This window comes from Lynx rufus, unplaced genomic scaffold (assembly GCF_022079265.1).
Source record: "Lynx rufus isolate CCGP_SWC_20201006 ecotype Redwood Valley unplaced genomic scaffold, mLynRuf1.p SCAF_37, whole genome shotgun sequence".
In the NCBI taxonomy this organism is placed as follows: domain Eukaryota; kingdom Metazoa; phylum Chordata; class Mammalia; order Carnivora; family Felidae; genus Lynx; species Lynx rufus.
Window position 1 is genome coordinate 1,330,639 of NW_025814853.1, and position 21,555 is coordinate 1,352,193.

Here is a 21,555-nt window from a genome sequence, read left to right on the forward strand (position 1 = left end):
TGCCCCAAAGGGTCAGCAGGATCTGAAACGCATTTTGCTTCATCACCAATAGCAAACGTAACTGGTTGGTTGGATACTGAGAACACGCCTTAGTCACTTGCTCTGTCTGTTGGCCTCCTGTTTCCACGTCGCTATGTTGCATTGGGCGTAAGCATCTGCTTACAAAGCAAGAATTGACAATCCCGGGGGGCGCCTGGGTGCCTCAGTTGGTTGAGCGTCCGACTTGGGCTCAGGTCGTGATCTCAAGGTTCATGAGTTCGAGCCCCGCATCGGGCCCGCTGCTGTCCGCGTGGAGCCTGCTTCGGATCCTCTGTCCCCCCCCTGCTCACACACCCTCTCAAGAATAAAAAAACACGAATGGACAGCCCAGCTTGGCCCTCAGTACACGTTTCCACTGCTCAAACATGCAGATTAATGTTTCCATTCTTAACAGACACCTCAATTACAATTCCAGCTACAAGCTGCAGAGTAGAAATGGCTCCACTCTGAGTCCCCTAAAAAGTGGATTTCGATGGCTTCTCACCTCCGGTCCCTTTATCCCAGGACTTCCTGTCCCCACAGGGGACCCACCCATTCTGTTTGGGCACGGTAGCCCCTCTTTCTCCTGCGCCTCACTTCCCACACCCTTTATATTTGGGGGAGGGAGGCTGCCCTACCTGATTAGACTAATGTCAGGGAGGGCAGGGCCCCGTGTCTGTGTTTTTCCCCATCCTGCCCAAGCACATAGTAGGTGTGCCTGGGTGTGTAGAGCAGGAGGGCAGGAGGACTGCGGGACGGATCCGGCTGTTCGGGAGCAAACTGAGCTCATCCTGGAGCAATGGGGAACACAGGGACAGGTCGGTGGGCTACACCACAGGAGCCCACCCACTTCTTTCTTGGTACCTGTTAGACCCACGGTGGAGACCGTCAAAGTGGCTTGTCTTGTCCAGGGGCAGATGGAGGTTTACGTTAGCACTGCTGGGCTGGGCTGGGCTGGGCTCCCATGAATCATCACCATAAGAGCTGATTCCCTGAATCCGAGGGGCTGTCCCCAAAGATGGACTTCCTGCCCTTCCCACTGTTCCTCTCTAGGAGTGGCCCTGTCTTACTGTGCTCCCGAACCCACTGGCTGGAGCCTTGACTACACCCTGCCAGCGTCCGGCATTTGGGCGGCGAAGGTACAGGTGCATAGGAGCATCTCTGAGGAGCAGGCGCTGGTCCGGGAGCTGGATTGGGTGGCGGACAGGACGGACAGCACTGCCGGGCAGAGCTCGTGTTCCATAGGAGGGCAAGCCCGACAAAACATGCAGACCAATAAGGTAATTGCAGGTTTTATCATTGCTGTGATGCAAAAAAAAAAAAAAAAAAAAGCAGAGTGGAAGAGAGGGGGTCGCTGATTTACTGGGTGACTGGAGGAAGGTGTCGTGTAAGTTGTTAAGGGAGGTGGCCATGGAAACACCCCAGGGAGGAGTGTTCCAGGAAGAAGGGATGACGAGCGTGAACACTCCCAGACAGGCAGGGGATCAGTACAAGAGGGGGGCAGGAAGCCAAGGTATTGGTGGCATCATGAGCGTGGGCAAGTGTGGGGGTGGGACAAGAGGCGAGCAGGGCCAGATCATAAAAGGTCTTACAGGCTGTGAGTGGAGTTTAAATGCGTTCCAGGGGCGCCTGGGGGGCTCAGTTAAGTGACCCTTGATTTCGGCTCAGGTCACGATGTCACAGTCCGTGAGTTCGAGCCCCGAGTCAGGCTCTGTGCTGACACTGATTCTGTGTCTCCCTCTCTCTCTGCCCCTCCCCTGCTCGTGCTCTGTCTCTCTCTCTCAAGAATAAATGAAACGTTTTTTTCAATAGACCTGGTTTGGCTGAGTTAGATTTGAGATGCCCAGACATCCGAGTGGGATTGACAGGCAGATGATTGCACGTAGAATGGGAAAAGCAACAGAGAATGACCGATTTTATCTGCTCCTGTGGAAATAGCTGCTTCCTGCCCTCCTCGGCCCACTCTCCGAACTGGTGCTGGCCAGAGGTGAGTGTGGGGTCCACGCTGCCGGCTCTGTACCCGAGGGGGGCTCTGGGGTCCACACTGCTGGCTGCACACCAGAGGACAGCCTCAGAACCACACCCAGCCCCGCCCTGGGACACTCAGTCCGCCTCCAGCTCAGCAGTTGAGAAGCTGCCTCCAAGTTCTGGAATCCTGCCCAGCATTAGTCGGAAGAGCGAAGGAGCATAGCCCCCATTTAGGTACATCATCCCCTGTTTGGAACCTGCCCCTGAGGGCCGTGGGCTGGTACCTGGACTCCTGTTCTCTGGCTTCTGTTTTGGGTCTGCCTTTCTCCATATGGGACCTTCACGTACCCAGCACCTAGCACCTGCACCCCCACCCGCTGCCAACGTCATGATCGCAAAGCAAGCCCAGAAACCTCCCCACTCACACTCCCTACGTTTTACGGATAAAAGTATCCCCCAGAGGTGCTCTGTGGCCCCGCGCAGTTCACAGTGACTATTGATCACTCCGTGATCCTTTATCGATCACATCTCTGGGATGTGGTCACTAGGTGGCGCTGTCCCCATGCCTACCGGGTCCCCCACCCCACCCCACTCCTTGGGTGTCCCTCCAGAAGACACTCTTTCAACCAAACCAGAAATACAGTTAACAGAAATACTGCTTTCTTGACCTTGGAAGCGTGGGGAAATTGTCAGTCGGGGTCCACCCGACGTTGCCGTGGTGACTAAGAAATGGTTTTTGGCCTCCTTCTGAGCTCATGGCCCTTTGGGAACCGGGGGCTTCCTCAACTCTGTTCTGACAGCTCTTTTGAAATTTCTGCTTTTTAAAAAATATGTTTTTATTTATTTTTGAGAGAGAGAGAGAGAGAGACATAGAACAAGGAGGGGGGGGGGCAGAGAGAGAGGGAGACACAGAATCCGAAGCAGGCTCCAGGCTCCGAGCTGTCAGCACAGAGCCTGACACGGGGCTTGAACTTGTGAATTGTGAGATCATGACCCCAGCTGAAGTCAGACGCCCAACTGCCTGAGCCCCCCAGGCGTCCCTTGGCATTTCTGTTCTTTACCAAAAGAACTTACAGATAAGCAGAGGCTTATTGAGGATTCAGCCACCTTCCCTGGCCTCTTCCACTTAGAATGCTGGCATTTCTTTGAGCTTTTTATAACTACCTAGAACTTTCCGTGCACCAGGCATGGTGAGAAGCGCTCTCCCGCCGTGATGCGGGTGCCACTATTAACCCCACTGGGCAGGGAAGAAAGCCAGGGCTCAGGAGTTAAGTAGCCTGCCTAAGAGTCCCGGCTGAGAGTTTGTGTCCAAGTGTGACCTCAGGTCTGCGCTCTGGCCCCTCTTCCCAGGCGGCCACAGTCTCCTCCTCCTCGCCTCTTTCTGCCATGAACTAGCTGTGTGGCCTTGGGAACTGACCCTTGTCTGTTGGGATGATGATCTTTAAGGTCCTTCCTGCTCAGCCCACGGAGTCATGATGGAGCGTCACTGTTCTGGGTGTGGGGACACAGCAGAGAACAGGAGAAACAAGGATTCTTGCCCTCTGGAGGCTACAGGCTCGCGGTGGGGAGGCAGGCACGAGACCAGCAAGGAACCGGAACGTTTCACATATTCAGAAGCAGTGCGTCCAACAGAGAAAAATGAGGCAGGGAAAAGAGGAGGAAGGGATAACCAGAGTGGGGAGTCCGTGATTTTAAATAGAATGGCCCAGGAAGACCTCTCTGGGAAGATGGCCCTTGAGTGCAGTCCTAAAGGAAGTGAGGGAAAGAGCATTTCAGGCAGATGTAACCGCACGTGCAAAAGTCCTGGGGCTGGAGTGTGCCTGGAGCTTTCAAAGGTTTTTGAGCAGGCCCCTGTGTGTGGAGCAGGTAAATGGATATGAGATCAGCGATACAAGATACGCAGGGCACTGTGGGTCACGGTGAGGATGTGAGGACAGAAGGAAATGACCCTGCCCTGGCACATCCCCGAACGAACAGCCGTCTTAAGAATTGGCCAGAAGCCGGGGTGGGGGGTGTTGTCGGGGCAGCAGATGGTGGAGAGGTCGTTGTAGAGCTCGGGGCATGGTGGTTCAAGCAGTGAGAAGTGAGCCAAGACCTTTGTCTAACCCTAAATAGTAGTTATCAAATGCTGATTTTAGGAGGGTGCATTGGGATGCCTAAGACATCCCCACAACTGACCATGAGAACCAGAGAAAAATCCAGGACTTATCCTGAGGGATTGACGATGCGTTGGGCTCACTGCTCACAGAGAGAAGATTCCCAGCACCCCGAGACCCCAAGATTCTGCATCACCCTCTCAGTCACTGCCTTCTGTGGATTCTGGGGTTCTTACAAAAGCAAGCGTCCTCCCTGCCGTGAGATCTGCAGAGACCCAGGGCAAGGCGCAGGCTCTGTGGGCAGGGCCGGGACAGACGGAAGGACCTGTCAGACCTGCTCGTCGGCTGTTCAGCCCATCGTGGGTCAGCCTGCCTTTGCTTCTCCCGGACAAGGAAGGCGAGGGCGTGGAGTCTGTGCCCGAGAGATCAGGTCAGCATACAGGGAGGTGGAAGGTCGGGATGGGGTCCGGAGCTGTCCGGGGGGGGCGGAGGGGGCTCCTGCCTCATTAGGAGTGGAGGTGCCTGCCTGTGGACGAGAGGAGGGAACAGCTCGTCCCATCTGGCTTGGTTACATTACTTGAACATTCTCTGGTGGCTCAGTGCCGCCTTGGCATCATGGGCCGCGATGGATGAAAGAAACGCTCTGATGTGTAATCTCTACGTTGTTGCCCCAGGTGAAAGGAGGGGAAGGAAGGTTTCTACACCCAGCTGCCTGCTGCTGGTGGTAAGGACACAGCCACACATGGAAACGGGGGCACTGGAGTGGGCTCTTAGCTGAGGGGTGCAAGAAAGCACCTCTTCCTTCTCTGGGTGACCACTGGCCTCACCCACCATGTGTGCAGGTCACCGGATGGTCTAAGTTCTCGCTGACTCACGTTCTCCTGTTCTGGAGTCCTGTGCGTGCATCTGTGCGTGTGAGCGAGTGTGAGCACGTCTGCGCGCGCGTTTCGCAGAGTTGAAAAGGTCTAGAGGGATCTCCGGGGTAACTTTTCCTCACCGTTGGGACTAAGGCCTATTTAAACTGGAACCGAGGGGTGCCGGCGGGGGGGGGGGGTCAGTGGGTTGAGCGTCCACTCTCGGTTCCGCCTCGGGTCATGATCTCGCGGCTCAGTCCACACTCAGCCCGGAGCCTGCTTGGGATTCTCTCTCCCCCTCTCTCTCTCTCTCTCTGCCTCTCTCCCGCTCTCTCTCCCTCTCAAAGTAAATAAGTGAACTTAAAAAAATAGAATACATCAGAACCGAGTTGCAAAGACACTCCTACGTGTTTTCTTGCCACTCGGGGTTTCATCGTCGGCTGCTTCGCCGCACAAAGGATGGGCTGCGATGGCTGCCACCCAGCTACACCCCCTTACCCGGCCCCCGTGTCCCCAGGGTCCCAGGAGAGGGTGGCGGTTGATTGGGGTGTGGAGAGTCCTGGGGAGACCTCTGTCTTCATCTGCCCTGATGCTCTGTGTTCCCTCTGATGGGGCAGGGTCTGTGGACAGTCGAGTCCTAGCAGACCCTGTGTGGGAGTCCCGCGAAGTCTGGGGCCAGGCCCAAAACTGAATGGACCAGGTGCTCACCGCGCGGCCGGGAATGCAGCCTGGGGTCCAGGTTTCTGCCTCCAATCGGTGCAGGGTGCGTGCGCCCCCAGGAAGGTCCGCCCACCTCTGTGGAGCTTCCTCTAGTGGAAGTCGGGGGGAATTTGGGGTGCCTTCGCCTCTGCAGACTCCGCCCGAGTTTTCTTCTCTCCAGACGAGCAGTTAGCGGGGAGAGAGTCCTTGAGACCCTTCCCTGGTCCTGTCCCGGGGTCCCGTGCCCCTCCGCCCCACGCCACACCTCTCCATCAGTCTCAGGGCTCGGCGGCCGAAGCTCCCCTCAGTTTGCGGCTGCTTTATATAAATATATAAAATTCTGGCTCCCTTTGCGAGGAGCTGGGGCAGAGGGGTCCCATGGGCCTGCTTCAGGCAGCACCTTTACCACCGCATGGACTTTGTATGTTGAATCTGACCCAGACTCTGAGCTGGACGTGTGGGAGTCAGCTGTGCTCATGGGGTGTCATCGATGTCATGGAACAGGCGCTCCTGGGGGCGCAGGGCAGCTGAGGGGGCCTCGGATGCTGGGCCGAGCAAGCATCGGGGACGGAAAGGAGGGGGCGTCAGGGAACATCCCAGGGCAGAGGACGAAGCTCGGCTGAGGGCGTGTGCAGGCCCGGCGTGGCCCAGAAGACGGAAGGAGGAATGGGGGGGCTGGTGTCCCATATGTCGAGGGTGGCAGGCATTGGCCTCAGGGAGGCGGGGGCAGGCCGATCCCCTGGGTTCCTCCTCACCACCCACCCTCCCCTGCATCCGGGCAGGGCGTGGGGTCGGAGGGAAGCAGGGTGTGGTTGCTGACAGCTCTGTGGTCTTTTTATTTGAAAAAAAAAAAAAAAAGACGTTATTAAAATGTAATTCATATACTGGACAACTCAGCCATTTAAGGGGTGCAATTTATGGCTTTTAGTGTATTCATCGACACGAGCCACCAACACCACGGTCCCAGAGGGGCCCAGGCACTGTGGGTACCCACGGCACCTGGCAAGCGCCCTTGACATTCTAGGGCTCGCGACCCGGCTTCCTTCGAGGACCCTGCTTCCCAGCCCCGGGGAAGTGTCTGTAGTCACTGAGAAACCACGGAAGTCAGAGAGCTGTCAAATTATTTCCTGGATCAGAATTTGCCTTCTGTTTTCCTCCCTTGCCTTAGTCTTTGGTGCCTGAACTTTGAATTTTGGAGCAAGTCACGTGGCTCGAGAGCAGGCAGGCCAGCTTGGCGCTGGCTTGGGGGGCTACTGCGCCCAGCCCCGTCCCGCCCCGCAGCCCGCAGAGAAGGGAGCCGGCGGCCGGCACCGCACCTGGCCACGGAGGGGACACCGGATCCCGGCGCACCGTGAGGACTGCCCGTGGGAAGGAGCTGGAGGGCCCCTTGGTGAGCACTTCGTCCTCCTAGGGATTGTGGGGGGCCGTTCACGGACGTGGGTTCTCCATCCACTATTCCCCGTTTTCCTTAGTTTACAAGGGTTGATTGGCTCTGGTTTTCCAGCATTTTTACCTCACAGACCTCTTCAAGAGGCATTCGAGCCCCGCCGGCCCAGCTGGTCATTCCAAGGAAAAGGGCCAAATCGCAGGAATTCAGGGGTCTGAGAGGACGTCACCACAGCGCTGAGTGCAACGGAGGACAGATGGAAATGACCTAGTGGGTCATTTATCGACAGGGGCGTCGATAACTCAGCTGTGGTTTGTTCACATAAGTGAATCCGGCACCAGTGGAAAAAAAAAAGGGGGGGCGTGTATGTGTAAGCTGCATGTATCCAACTTGCCAGGCCTCGGGAACACGCAGCACTGAGCCCAGCCTGACCCTGTGTATATAAAGTGAGAGTCAACAGTAAAGATGCTCTTTATCTACAGGTACTCTGTGCACAAAGAACGGTGCAAACGCAGGCGTATATTTGTAGACACATCCACGTGCAAGGCAGCTACCTCGGGGCGAGAAGGAGGGTAGGCTGCAGCCGGCAGGACTGAGCTGTCTCCAACAATGCATTTCCTTAATGAGTGCAGTCTGCATGATGGGTACATGGATATACTGTGTATTTGCAGGACTTTTTAAATATGCTTGAACCAGGGGCGCCTGGGTGGCTCTATCAGTTGAACGTCCAACTTTGGCTCAGGTCGTGATCTCCCGGTTCGTGGGTTCGAGCCCCACGTCGGGCTCTGTGCCGACAGCTCGGAGCCTGGAGCCTGCTTCCGATTCTGTGTCTCCCTCTCTTTCTGCCCCTCCCGTGCTTGCACTCTGTCTCTCAAAAACAAATAAATGTAAACAAAAATGTTTTAAAATAAGCTTGAACCAGCCCAGGGTTTAAAAACATTTTAGAATGATTTCGACGGGTTCATGGTCTAATGACCTCATGCCAGGGCCAGGAGGGAAGAGAGAGACTCAGGTGGGGACACAGCTACGGAGGCGGCTCGTTGCAAAGCTGGGATCACCCAGGGCGTGTTCTGTGTTCCATGGATGGAAGGCTGGGTGGCGCCTTCCACAGGTCCTCCCGACAGAAGGTTCTGGAATTTAGATCAGTCAGCCTCAACACCCCATGCCCAGGGCGGCTGTTCCGGTACTTTCAGAGTGAGCTGTTTCATGACCGTCACCTAGGCAGACCAGGAGTTTGTGACTCCAGTTGGGGCATCTGCCCAGACCCACTGCAGCTCAGCAATTTCAGGGACCTGTCTGTCTTTAATCCACACACCCTGCCGGCCCAGAGGTCGTGGCCTTTACCACTTGCTCTGAGTCCTTGGTTTTCGTTTTCAATTGTTCTGTAATAGACTTTTACAAAGTGTCATTCCCTAGCACGTTTCCTGAGTGCCTAGTGCAAGTGTCCTGGGGCTGCTGAAAAATCACAGGCGTCTTCCTTGCCAAGTGAAGTCAGGGTGCCTCCTGTGTGAGCACCCTTGTCCCGGCCCTGCTCCCGCCTGACTGCCCCCGAGGCCCTCACCTTGGACCGTGGGCACCTCCTCTGGTTGCTGGGTTGCCAGACGGGGCGCCCAAACCCTCACATTTATTCCAGGGCGGTGTCCCTAGACCTTGTGTCATCCTCACCCCTGCGGAGACTTGCTACACATCTCCCTCACCGCGTTCCCACGGGACGTTAGTATCACAAAGGTCCTGAGTATCTGTTTATGCACGGCTGTGCTTTGGACACACAGGACTGAGAATTTTTGCTCAAGAACCAGTTTTCGATCCTGTGGGGGCCCCGTATCACCCTTCTTGAGAGAATGCATGTTCTAGATCAATCTTGTAAATCGGCTCTCCGCACCAAGGGCAGTTTCCTGTGTTTCAAAGGCAAATTAAGTGCCCTGAGACCAAAAGAAGCCAGTTCCTGCTCTGCTCCAAGTAGAGGGATTGGTTTAATTTTTTTTTAATATGAAATTTATTGTCAAATTGGTTTCCATACAACACCCAGTGCCCATCCCAACAGGTGCCCTCCTTAATGCCCATCACCCACCCCCCCATCAACCCTCGAGGGGTTGGTTTAAAATCGAAGCTAAGGAAGGATAATCCCCCCGCTGGTCTTGGGACACCAGGGCCAGGGCCAGCGTCACCATCCTCTCCAGACGGGTCACTTCCTTCCCTGCGCACAAGCCGGGGAAAGGTGGTTTGACCGGAAAGGCCTCCCGGGGCCCAGAGGCCGGGTCCCTGGTCCCAGCCCTCCATGGCCGCCCTCTCCTTCCAGCGTTCCCGAGCACGCGGTCATGGCGACACTTCACCGCACAGACTCGACGCTCACGGCCCTGGATGAGGAGACGCTGTGGGACATGATGGAGAGCCACCGTCACAAGATCGTGAGCAGCATCTGCCCCAGCCGCCTCACGCCCTACCTGCGCCAGGCGAAGGTGCTGGACCAGCTGGACGAGGAGGAGGTGCTCCACAGCCCCAGGTTCACCAACACGGTCATGAGAGTCGGTGAGGACCCCCCACCCCCGGGCCCTTCCCAGGTTCACCAACACGGTCATGGGAGTCGGTGAGGACCCCCTACCCCGGGGCCCTTCCCAGGTTCACCAACATGGTCATGGGAGTCGGTGAGGACCCCCCACCCCGGGGCCCTTCCCAGGTTCACCAACACGGTCATGGGAGTCGGTGAGGACCCCCACCCCCAGGCCCTTCCCAGGTTCACCAACACGGTCATGGGAGTCGGTGAGGACCCCCACCCCAGGGCCCTTCCCAGGTTCACCAACACGGTCATGAGAGTCGGTGAGGACCCCCCCGACCCAGGGGCCCTTCCCAGGTTCACCAACACGGTCATGAGAGTTGGTGAGGACCCCCCACCCCAGGGCCCTTCCCAGGTTCACCAACATGGTCATGGGAGTCGGTGAGGGCCCCCCACCCCCGGGCCCTTCCCAGGTTCACCAACATGGTCATGGGAGTTGGTGAGGGCCCCCCACCCCCGGGCCCTTCCCAGGTTCACCAACATGGTCATGGGAGTCCGTGAGGACCCCCCCCCCCCGGGCCCTTCCCAGGTTCACCAACATGGTCATGAGAGTCAGTGAGGGCCCCCTACCTCCAGGCCCTTCCCAGGTTCACCAACACGGTGATGAGAGTTGGTGAGGACCCCCCACCCCAGGGCCCTTCCCAGGTTCACCAACACGGTCATGGGAGTCGGTGAGGACCCCCCACCTCCGGGCCCTTCCCAGGTTCACCAACATGGTCATGGGAGTCGGTGAGGACCCCCACCCCCAGGCCCTTCCCAGGTTCACCAACACGGCCATGAGAGTCGGTGAGGACCCCCCCGACCCAGGGGCCCTTCCCAAGTTCACCAACACGGTCATGAGAGTTGGTGAGGACCCCCCACCCCAGGGCCCTTCCCAGGTTCACCAACATGGTCATGGGAGTTGGTGAGGACCCCCCACCTCCGGGCCCTTCCCAGGTTCACCAACACGGTCATGAGAGTCGGTGAGGACCCCCCACCCCGGGGCCCTTCCCAGGTTCACCAACATGGTCATGGGAGTTGGTGAGGACCCCCCCCCACCCAGGCCTTTCCCAGGTTCACCAACATGGTCACGAGAGTCAGTGAGGGCCCCCCACCCCACCCAGGACTTTCCCAGGTTCACCAACATGGTCATGAGAGTCAGTGAGGACCCCCCCGACCCAGGGGCCCTTCCCAAGTTCACCAACACGGTCATGAGAGTTGGTGAGGACCCCCCACCCCAGGGCCCTTCCCAGGTTCACCAACACAGTCATGGGAGTCGGTGAGGACCCCCACCCCCAGGCCCTTCCCAGGTTCACCAACACGGTCATGAGAGTCCGTGAGGACCCCCCCCGACCCAGGGGCCCTTCCCAAGTTCACCAACACGGTCATGAGAGTCGGTGAGGACCCCCCCCCCCCCCCCGCACCGCAGGCCCTTCCCAGGTTCACCAACACGGTCATTAGAATCCATGAGGACCCCCCTCCCGCCCACTCCGGGCCCTTCCTGCCACACCAGCTCCACACGGGCCATGCTGGGAAGCCCAGTGTCCGGGCAGGGAGTGCAGGACTTTAAAGACTGTGTTCCAGACATGGGGACACTGTGGTGATTTCCCGTAGCTGCTGTAACAAAGGACCACAAACTGGGTAGCCAACCCCTGCAGAAATGCGTTCACTCACAGTTTGGAAGCCGCGTATGGGCAGGGCCTCCCTCCCTCGAAGGCTCAGGGACACCTCCTTCCTTGTCTCTTCCCGGTGGTCACGGGGAGCTCCTTGGCTCGTGGCCACATCCCTCCAGTGTCCACCTCTGCCATCACGCAGACTTCCCTGCATCTTCCCCTGTCTCTTATGAGGACACTTGTCATTGGATTTAGGGGCCCCTGGAGAATCCGGGATGACCTTATTTCGAGATCCTTACCATAATTACATCTGCAAAGACCCTGTTTCCAAATAAGGTGCCCCCGACACTTTCCAGGTGGATGTACCTTTGCGGGGCGGGGGGCACATTTCGACTCCCTCCAGATGTCTTTGGAGCGGATTCTGACAGTCTGACTCGCTGTGCTTATTCACCCCAAACAGGGAAGTGAATAACCTCTCCCTGTCAGGTTTGGGGGATCGAACGAGCCTCCTCTCAAGGCTGGGGCCATAGGAAGCAGTAAGTGGTAGCTCCTTCTGCCTGTTCCTTACGAACCTCAGATACAGGAGAGAGGAATCCAAGCCGCGAGTCAGGCTGGGGGCGCTGGCTTCGCCCGTTGTGTCCTTTGTCCCGTGAGGCTCATACACAGGGTCTGCACGTGTCACCGACACACCGGGAGGTCTGAAGCGCAGACAGAGGTCAGCTTCCTCTTCCACGGCCAACTCTCAGTGCTCGGCTTGCCGTGGTCGCTCAGTGCGTACCGGCCCGGCCCTTCTGGAGACTGGCTGCCATCGTGTGAACTAGAGGGACCCACAGGAGCAGCGAGGGCACCCCCCGAGGATCCCGGAGCTCCGCTTCCACCCCCTGACTCCTAGATCTGCGTGGGTTCTCCCGCCTCCCCACCCCATGTCCCCGGGGACGCCCTCCCAGGGCCCTGTTGGCTGAGACGGTTTGTCGTCCTAGGGCACTTGCTGGATTTGCTGAGGACTCGAGGGAAGAACGGAGCCATTGCCTTCCTGGAGAGCCTCAAGTTCCACAACCCTGACGTGTACACCCTGGTCACCGGGCTGCAGCCCAAAGGGGACTTCAGCAACTTCAGTGGTGAGAGCTGGCTCTCGGGGTGGCTTGGCGAGGGCTTCTTCGGAGCCTCTGGGTCCTGGTGCCTGCAGCCTCATGCAGACACTCTTCTTGCCCCCCCCCCCCCCCGCCACCAGGGAGAGGTTCCTTCCTGTCCCGCTGCCCCAGCACAGGGGGCAAGGAGGCCCCCACTAACCACGGTGCAGGAGAAGGTGCTGGCGGCCTCTGGTCCTAAAAGAGATCCGTCCCCGATTACCACGTGCCACGAGCAGACCCGTCATGGGGCACAGAGTCTGCATTTGAGAGGTGCCGGCAGAGGGGAGGCATGTCCTTCCCCTAGAGATGCTCCTGAGCTGGCCTTAGCCTTGGCGGTGGGTGGAGGACGGCTGGGGCTGCGAGGGGGCCGAGGAAGAGAGGCCCCCGCCGCAGGGGAGCGGGAGCGGAGCCCGCAGCCTTCCGCACATTTGCTCAGCCGGTGGAGAAAGGTCTAGCCGGCCTGGTGGGAGATCCGGCCGTTTTTGTTAGTTAAGTGGCTTGAGGGTTCCCTGGAGAAGCCGGGGAAAGATTTTGTTGCACAAAGGGCGGGACTAACGTCACTCAAAACCGGGTAAGAAAACGTTTCTGCCTGTTTGGCGTCACAGCCCGCGTTTCTGTTAGAGCGCCGCTGGATGCCATGCAGCTTCGTGGTCCTTGCTCTGTTTTTCTCAGGGTGACACTGAAAGGGAGTTAGCATCGAGCACACCTTAGCTGATGAGGGAGAGTCGGGTCCGAGCCGCAGGGGCCCACGGGGAAGCGAGAGGAGGGAAAGCTGGTACCGAAGTCACCGGTCGTGCTGTTTATTTAACCAGATGTTGAGTCCGGCTGAGCCGCTAGTTTGTTGGGTTTTGTTTTGTGTTTTATTTTTTTAATTTACATCCAAAGTAGTTAGCATACAGTGCAACGATGATTTCTGGAGTAGATTCCTTCGCGCCCCTTCCCCATTCAGCCCCTCCCCCCTCCCGCCACCCCTCCAGTCACCCTCAGTTTGTTCTCCATATTTTTTTAAATATAATTTAACTTTATTTTTTATTTATTTATTTTTTTGAAATTTACGTCCAAATTAGTGAGCCTATAGTGCAACGATTTCCGGAGTAGATTCCTTAAGCCCCTTCCCCGTTTAGCCCATCCCCCCTCCCACAACCGCTCCAGTAACCTTCTGTTTGTTCTCCGTATTTAAGAGTCTCTTGTGTTTTGTCCCCCTCTCTGTTTTTATCTTCTTTTTGCTTCCCTTCCCTTATGTTCATCTGTTCTGTGTCTTAAAGTCCTCATGTGAGTTAAGTCATATGATGTTTGACTTTCTCTGACTGACTAATTTTGCTTAGCGTAATACCTTCTAGTTCCATCCACATAGCTGCAAACGGCAAGGTTTCATTCTTTTTGATTGCCGAGTAATACTCCACTGTATAGATATACCAGATCTTCTTTATCCATTCATCATCCGTGGATGGACATTTGGGCTCTTTCCATACTTTGGCTATTGTCGATAGCACTGCTATAAACGTGGGGGTGCCTGTGTCCCTTCGAAACAGCACACCTGTATCCCGTGGATAAATGCCTAGTAGTGCCATTGCTGGGTCGAAGGGTAGTTCTATGTTTAGTTTTTGGAGGAACCTCCCTCCTGTTCTCCAGAGTGGCCGCACCAGCTTGCATTCCCAGAGCAGCTAGTTTTTAAGGAGACCGACAGATCAGGGTGGGGGCTCCGGCCGGAGACTCTGGGCGTAGGAAGCAAAGACCCCCGGGGGGGCAAGGACAGGGGGCCGAGGTCGCCCACCGGCCCGTGCTCCGCAGGGCTCATGGACACGCCCAAGCTGACCGAGTGCCTGGCCGAGGCCATCAGCAGCCTGCAGGAGGAGCTGGGCCAGGAGAAGGGGCACAAGGAGGCCCTGCGGCGGCGCTGTCGGCAGCTGCAGGAGCGCCTGGGCCGGGCGGAGGCCCGCGTGCGGAGCCTGGGCCAGCTGGAGACCGACCATGACCGCGTGAAGCGCGAGGTGCTGAAGCTGAAGGACGAGATGCTCAGCCTGTCGTTGCACCACAGCAACGCGCTGCAGGAGAAGGAGCTGGCGGTCACCCGGTGCCGCGGCCTGCAGGAGGAGGTACCGGCTGCACCCCCGCCCCCGCCCCCCCCCACCCCTGCCGGGGCCGCCGAAGGGGTGGACACTCCTGGGAGCCACCTTCCTCCAGCGACGTCAGTAACCTGGGGCCCCGGGGACCTCCGTCCACCCCTCCCGGGTCCCCCGGTGGGGCCTGCGTCTGTGCGGGGAGCCGGGGGTCGTCGACGAGGCCCCCAGACCCGACAACACCTTTGCTCACTTCTCGGCTGTAGGCTGTCATCTTTTTTATTTTTTTTTTTAGCTTAATTTTTATTTATTTTTAATCTTGTTAATGTTTGTTTTTGAGCGAGAGACAGAGAGACAGAGTGTGAGTGGGGGAGGGGCAGAGAGAGGGGAGACGCAGAATCTGAAGCGGGCTCCAGGCTCCCGGCCGTGTCAGCCCAGAGGCCGACGCGGGGCTCAAAGTCACAAACTGCGAGATCACGACCTGAGCTGAAGTCAGAGGCTGAACCGACTGAGCCACCCAGGTGCCCCTCAGGTTTTTATTTTTTCACATATATATGTATTTTTTTTAATTTTTAAAAAATGTTTAGGGGTGCCTGGGTGGCTCTGTCGGTTAAGTGTCTGACTTCAGGTCATGATCTCACAGTCTGTGGGCTCGAGCCCCGTGTCAGGCTCTGTGCTGACAGCTCAGAGCCTGGAGCCTACTTTGGATTCTGTGTCTCCCTTTCTCTTTGACCCTCCCCCGTTCATGCTCTGTCTCTCTCTCTCTGTCTCAAAAATAAATAAACACTTTTGTTTATTTATTTTTGAGACACAGTGTGCAGAAGCAGGGGAGGGGCAGAGAGAGGGGGACAGAGGATCAGAAGTGGGTTCCATGCTGACAGCAGAGAGCCCCATGTGGGACTCAGACTCACAGACCGTGAGATCATGCCCTGAGCCAAAGTCGGACGCTTAACCACTGAGCCACCCGGGGGGGCCTGGGCTGCTGTCTTCTGATTGACTTGTAGGAGCTCTTTCAACACTGAGGAGACTCATTCCCTGTCACTTTGGCACCTGTTCCTTGCCCTGGGGCTTTTGTGTGTTTGGCCTTGATGTTTAAATTTTAACTTTATTGAGAAAATTAATTTCAAATTTGTAAACAAATACGCAAACACGAATATCGTCACCCCTTGAACAACATGACACACACACACACACACACACACATGCTCTTTTTTTCCTGAACTGCTTGAGTTATGTATATCATGGCCCCGTACCCCTAAACATTTTAATGTGTGTTTCCTAGAAATAGGATATTCTCTGATGTAATCGTAGCTCAGTTATCAACCTCGTGCACGTTCATCAACACTATCTGTTTATCTAACCCGACGTCTGTGTTCCACTTTTATCCCCACCCAAATAGCATCTGTCATGGCATTTTCCTCCAGTCCAGGAGGAGAGCCTGTGGTCGTCCTGTCTCTTTAATCTGGAACATTTCTGCAGCTTTTGTCTATTATAGTGTGGATATTTTTTAAGAACACAGCCCCCCCCCTTTTTTTAAAGTTTATTTATTTTGAGAGACAGAGAGAGAGAGAGAGAGAGAGCAGGGGAGGTGCAGAGTGAGGGAGAGAGAATCCCAAGCAAGCTCTGAGCTGTCAGCACAGAGCCCGATGTGGGGCCTGAACCCAAGAACAGTGAGATCGTGACCTGAGCTCAAGTCAGACACTCAACCCACTGAGCCCCCCCAGGCACCTCATGGCCCCTCTTTTCTGTAATAGACTATTCCTCATTTCGGGTTTGTCTCCTGTGTCCTGGTGACTGGACGGGGGTTATGCCTTTTTGGTGGGACCTGCACAGGGACGCTGGGCCCGGGTCCAGTCACCCCACCGTGGCACCAGGCCCAGCGCCCCTCGGTGCTTATGTTAACGTTGCCCACCTGGCCCAGGGGCTGTCCGATCCCTCCCCTGTAACTGCTGTTCCTTTTTCCTCCGGCAGCGGAGAAGCAACCTGGGTGTGGGGGGCTCTGGAACCAGCAAGCACCCTGCCCTTAATCGGCATTTCCCCCTGGAGAGCCTCACTGGGGGTTCTTGCCCGAACTCATCTCTAGTCTGGTGGTTGCATGATGATGAGCCCATCTCCAGCGACCCCTCTGGTCAACCAGCTGGCCCTCGACATCCTGACCGCGAGGGGGAGCCTTATTCCCCAGTGTGTGCGTCTGTTGTTGGCACAGATGTGTGCATTCTTACATCCAGTTGCCTGTAACACGTCGCTGTCCTGAATGAGTTTGCCCCAAGCGTCCCAGATTTGGCCAGTGGGGGCCCCTTTAATCTCTTCCGTGTCCTGTGACATGCCCCCTCATATTCCGAGCACGGACTCCCTCTCTGGAGGCACAAGAGGTTCCGGGGTCATCTGGTCCCCACCCGGCCCCAGCTCTGGGCTCAGCCACTCCCCAAAGGGCCTGGTTCCGTGCAGAGACCAAGGTCAGGGCTCTAGGTGAGCTCATAGCTCCTCGGTCCTTCCAGCAGACAGAACTAGGAAGCGTGCACCTAAATGTACGAATACGCATACAAACAGGCGTGCATGTATGCGTGTCCACACACACACTTGTATTTTAGAAGCCACGAGATCACACCCACACCTCAGATTCCAGGCGATCCCCAGAGCCTCCTCCCCCATTCCATACTCAGGCGCCCCTAGCCCCCCGGCGAGAACCCTCCCACCCACACTAACACTCACTTGCTCAGTCCTACAGTGCACAGAAAATACTTTCAGCATAGCTGTGCCCACACCAGCACGGGAAACAGAGCTGCTGAGGAATGTTGAGGGTTTGTACTTCAGTCCCGAATTGTGGCTGCTGGTCTCTGAATCCCTCCCCCTCCCTCTCCCCTCATGGTGGTTCCCCTGTTTGAAATATCATTAGGTTCATTTGCTTAGGTTTGTTATCAATTTCAGGTGCGCCCCCCATTCTGATCTTAATGATTTAATTTTACTTTTTGAAAATGTAGGATACGACACACCTAACCCAGTTGGCCCGTAGCAGGAACTTTGTCGTTGCTTACGGAAAATTCACCAAGTAGATGTCAGAGGGGAAAAAGTCCAAGTGGAAAGGTTCTTCCTTCTCTCCTTGACCCGAGTGAGTGCTGACTCCACCCTGACTCCCGATTTCCTGAGCGCTCCTCTTGGGGAAAGTCCCCTCTCCCCACGGACACCACACCCAGGATTCCAAGAGGGCAGGATCTTGGTTCCAGATCTGAGTTTCTCTTGGGGGCCCTGTCTGGCAGGGTGGAGGCCAGGCGTGTAATTTCCAGAGACCCACAGCCCTGGACAAGCAGCCCTGTTGGGGGGCACATATTTGCACGTGGATTACGAGTGCATCTGCATAGACCCGTCATCTCTGCTCCGTCTGGCTTGTCTTTCCTCTTTCTTTACACTTACTGCTTTTCACAAATCTCAGTTCCTTTTATGCAACGGATTTAGCAGAATACGGAAAGGCGGGGAAGCCAGGGAGCATGCTGGAGGACACTTGGTCACTGGCCACTTACCACCAGCCGTGGGGATTTGTTTTCCAAGACGGTCAGAGAGCCGATTCCCCGGGGTTCCTTGCTCCGTTCCTGGGGCCCCAGTCATTTAACTGCTATGCCTCATCTACAAAATACAGCTAGGGGTGCCTGGGTGGCTCAGTTGGTTAAGCATCTGACTTCGGCTCAGGTCATGATCTCGCGGTTCGTGAGTTTGAGCCCCGCGTCAGGCTCTGTGCTGACAGCTCACGGCCTGGATCTTGCTTCGGATTCTGTGTCTCCCTCTCTCTACCCCTTCCCCGCTCATGCTCTGTCTCTCAAAGATGAATAAACATTAACAAAAAATTTAGGGGCGCCTGCGTTGCTCGATCGATTAAGCGGTTAAGCGTCCGACTTCGGCTCAGGTCATGATCTCGCGGTTCGTGAGTTTCGAGCCCCACGACGGGCTCTGTGCTGACAGCTCGGGACCTGGAGCCCGCTTCGGATTCTGTGTCTCCTCTCTCTGCTGCTCCCCTGCTCATTCTCTGTCTCTCAAAAAATGAATAAACGTTAAAAAAAAAAGTATCAAATACAGCTAGACTGCCTTTTTCCTCCACAGAAACTGGAACGACTCGCCACGTAAACCCTTTAACGGGTTTTGAAATCTCGGGGGAGGGGCCCCTTTGAGCAGGAGCAAAGGCACCGTTGAGGAGGAGGGGTGGGAAAGGAGCTGGCTCCCGGGCTGGTGGGGAAACAGTGTTTCCATTGTCCTTCCTCCCCAATGGCAGCTGTACCTGCTGAAGCAAGAGCTAGAACGCGAGAAGATGTCTTCTTCCCACGAGCGGGACTGTCGAGAGCGTTCCCCGCAGATGGCCGACGGCCTGGGGCCCGGGGACAAGGAGCTGACCCGCCTGAAGGAGGAGAACGAGAAGCTCCGGTCGCTGACGTTCAGCCTGGTGGGTCCCCTCCCTGTCCCCTCCCTGGCAGCCAGCTGGAGTTTCCCGCGGGCCGCGGGGCTCCCGATGGGTGGTCCGTGGAGGGGGCCCTGAGGGCTGACTGGGCTGCAATCTGGCGGTACCCTGTATTTCCCTTCCTGCTCCTCCCCGGCCCCCAGCGTTGGCGGGACTCACAGCCAGCGGACGTGCATGACAACGCCCCACTCGGCTGGGCAGCGGCTGTGCTGATTCTATAGGCTGGGGTTCAAGGTTGTGGGCGGGGGCACAGTGGGAGCGGGGGGGGGGGGACACTTCTGCCTGCCGTCCTGCCCACGCGTGCTCTGGTGACACCAGGGCCCCGGCATTACACAAACCCCTTGCCTCTCCTCTTCGGTTCCTTTCGGTCAATATCCTGTCCATTTACTGAGCGGGGATAGACACTCACCGGGTGCAGGGTAGGTGGCCACCCTGGCGCTGTCTGTCACGCGGCCCGGATGGTGCCATCGCGCCTAAGCCCCTTCCCGCAGAGCAGGTGACGGGCAAGGGCGTGTCCGTCGGTGTTCCGTCTCTCAGAGACCCTGCTGGTGGATCTGGGGACGGAGCGGCCCGACACTGCCACCCCCGGGGACTCTCGGTTTCCTTTACCTTCCGTCGTCGACCGCGTGGAAGTAGAAGTGAAATGCACCCGTTTTGACGGCTGACCCGGCCTTTCCTTCTGTGAGATGCGCGGGAATAGGGCCAAATCCATCCACGCGCCCGGCCTCGAGATTTCCTGTTGCCCGTTCCCGGGGAAGAACGATGGGGTGCTTCCCAGGGGCAGGCGTCTCAGGAGGCCAGGGCCCCGGGGCTGACCTCTCTTTGCCCCAGGCGGAGAAGGACATCCTGGAACAGAACCTGGACGAGGCCCTGGAGGGCACACAGACGCTGGTGGAGCGTATCCACTCCCTGAGGCAGCGGGCCGTGGCCGCCGAGAGGCAGCAGAAGCAGGTGACCCTTCCGGGCCGCGTCCGGCACCGCGGGGCGCGGGCGGGGGCCGCGGGCCCTTGAGACCACACCGCGCTTAAACCCAGCGCCGCTTCCCAAACACGCTGGCCCGACCGCTCATCCTTCACGGAAGCCACGTGGAACACAGACCCCAGGCTAGAGGCCCCGTCGGTTAGCGGGTGGTCAGAAATCAATCGGACAAACGAGCAATAGAACGGAGGGTGTTCTCCGGTGGGGGCCCCCGGGGCCAGCACCAGGGGTTTATTCAGTTGCCACAACGGGCAAGGGGAGGACACGGAGGAAGGAGACAGCGCGAGAAAATGAGGCGGTAGCGTCGAGGGAAATTCTTTACGTCTCTGGGGACGTGGAGTGAACGAAGCGCAGTTGTACATGCAACACCCATGCGTATTTCTTTAAGATTTTATTTTTAAGTGATCTCCGCACCCAACGTGGGGCTCGAACCCGCAGCCCCGAGATCCAGAGTCACACGCTGTACCGACTAAATTCAATTATAATCAGCATAGCAGCCCTGTGGATAGACGCACCTTGAAATTTGGCACTTAAGACATGGGCAGGAAGTCACCTGTGTTACCGCCTGGACGGCCCCCCCTCTCTGCCTCCCCGAGGCACCCCAGCCCCACCCCGTCGTCAGCCCCCAGAGCCGCTGGCCTGCATGGGCTGTGTCTGTCCCCCGTCCAGTACTGGGAGGAGAAGGAGCAGACCTTGCTGCAGCTCCAGAGGACTAAGGTCGACTGTGACATCTACAAGGAGAAGATCAGCGCCCTACAGGGCCAGTTGCTGGAGCTGCAGCGAGAGCGAGACCAGGTGCCGGGAGGGGACGGGCCCCGGGGTGCCGCCCGGCCGAGTCCCCGCCACTGCTGTCCCCCGCTGGCCAGCTCGCTCGCTCACTCGCTGCGTGCCATCCTCCCCCCTTTCCTTTCTCCCTCCCAGGCCTACTCCGCCAGAGACGCGGCCCGGATGGAGATTTCTCAGAGCCTGACAGAGAAGGACGCCCTCCGCAGGAAAGTGTTTGAACTGACAGACCAGGTCTGGGAGCTGCGCCATCGGCTTCACCAGCCGCAGGCCGAGTCCCTTCGAGGGGTGAGTGCCTCCCTCCCACCCCACGGGGATGCGGTTGGGTGGCGGGGCTGGGAGGCCAGGTGGGCACAGCGGGGGTGGGGGCGGTACCGGGCCACTCACCGTCCCTGCCGGGGCATCGGGTTGAGCCGCATCCACGGCACACCGGCTCTCGTGGGTGAACCGTGTTGCCGGGTCCTTGAAAAGGCACATCGGGGCAAGTTGGGTCTGTGTCCACCTCTCCTTCCGTGGTAATCTTGTGCAAGTCATGAAAGGGGTAGCTTGGTGGAAGGTTCTGGAACCTCTAAAGTATGGTGTTCGATGAAGAAAGCAAGCGTGTGAAACCGGGCAGGCAGCCACTTGCTTTTGTAGATGACGCATTCCGGGTTTGCAAGTCCAACGTCCAGGAGCTGACTTCCACGCATGAAGGGAACTGCGTTCCCCAAGGGCTAAAATGATTATAAAAACCTTCCGTTAGGATCTGTCCACAGTTCCAGCTCTGGCACCGGCCGGGGGGGCAGAGAGCCTCTTCAGAGGTGCCCGGGAACTTGGTGAGGCCGTGGGAGACCCTCCTCTTCCTGGGCAGGGCCCCAGCTGCTTCCTCCTCCACCCTCCCCACATTGACCATGTTCCAAATACGTATACATATAAAAAGACAGACAGCAAAACGCTAACGGTCTTGTTTTTTGAGTGTGGAGGATGGGTGGCTTTTCTTTTCTTTGATCAAT

At 57.3% G+C, this 21,555-nt stretch overlaps 1 protein-coding gene across 1 annotated transcript in view; it reads left to right on the forward strand.

Moving 5' to 3' along the window:
* Positions 1–1,026: 1,026 nt before the first annotated feature.
* The window catches only part of CARD14 (caspase recruitment domain family member 14), a 33,634-nt gene continuing 13,105 nt past the window's right edge, over positions 1,027–21,555 (forward strand). Inside the window, exons 1-11 of the mRNA XM_047093979.1 lie at positions 1,027–1,298; positions 1,831–2,220; positions 4,235–4,512; positions 6,804–7,025; positions 9,322–9,551; positions 12,149–12,286; positions 14,090–14,394; positions 18,620–18,787; positions 19,634–19,753; positions 20,450–20,575; positions 20,702–20,851. Coding sequence (XP_046949935.1) covers positions 9,341–9,551; positions 12,149–12,286; positions 14,090–14,394; positions 18,620–18,787; positions 19,634–19,753; positions 20,450–20,575; positions 20,702–20,851 — 1,218 coding nt within the window. The 5' untranslated portion in view covers positions 1,027–1,298; positions 1,831–2,220; positions 4,235–4,512; positions 6,804–7,025; positions 9,322–9,340. The remainder of the gene's footprint in view (positions 1,299–1,830; positions 2,221–4,234; positions 4,513–6,803; positions 7,026–9,321; positions 9,552–12,148; positions 12,287–14,089; positions 14,395–18,619; positions 18,788–19,633; positions 19,754–20,449; positions 20,576–20,701; positions 20,852–21,555) is intronic.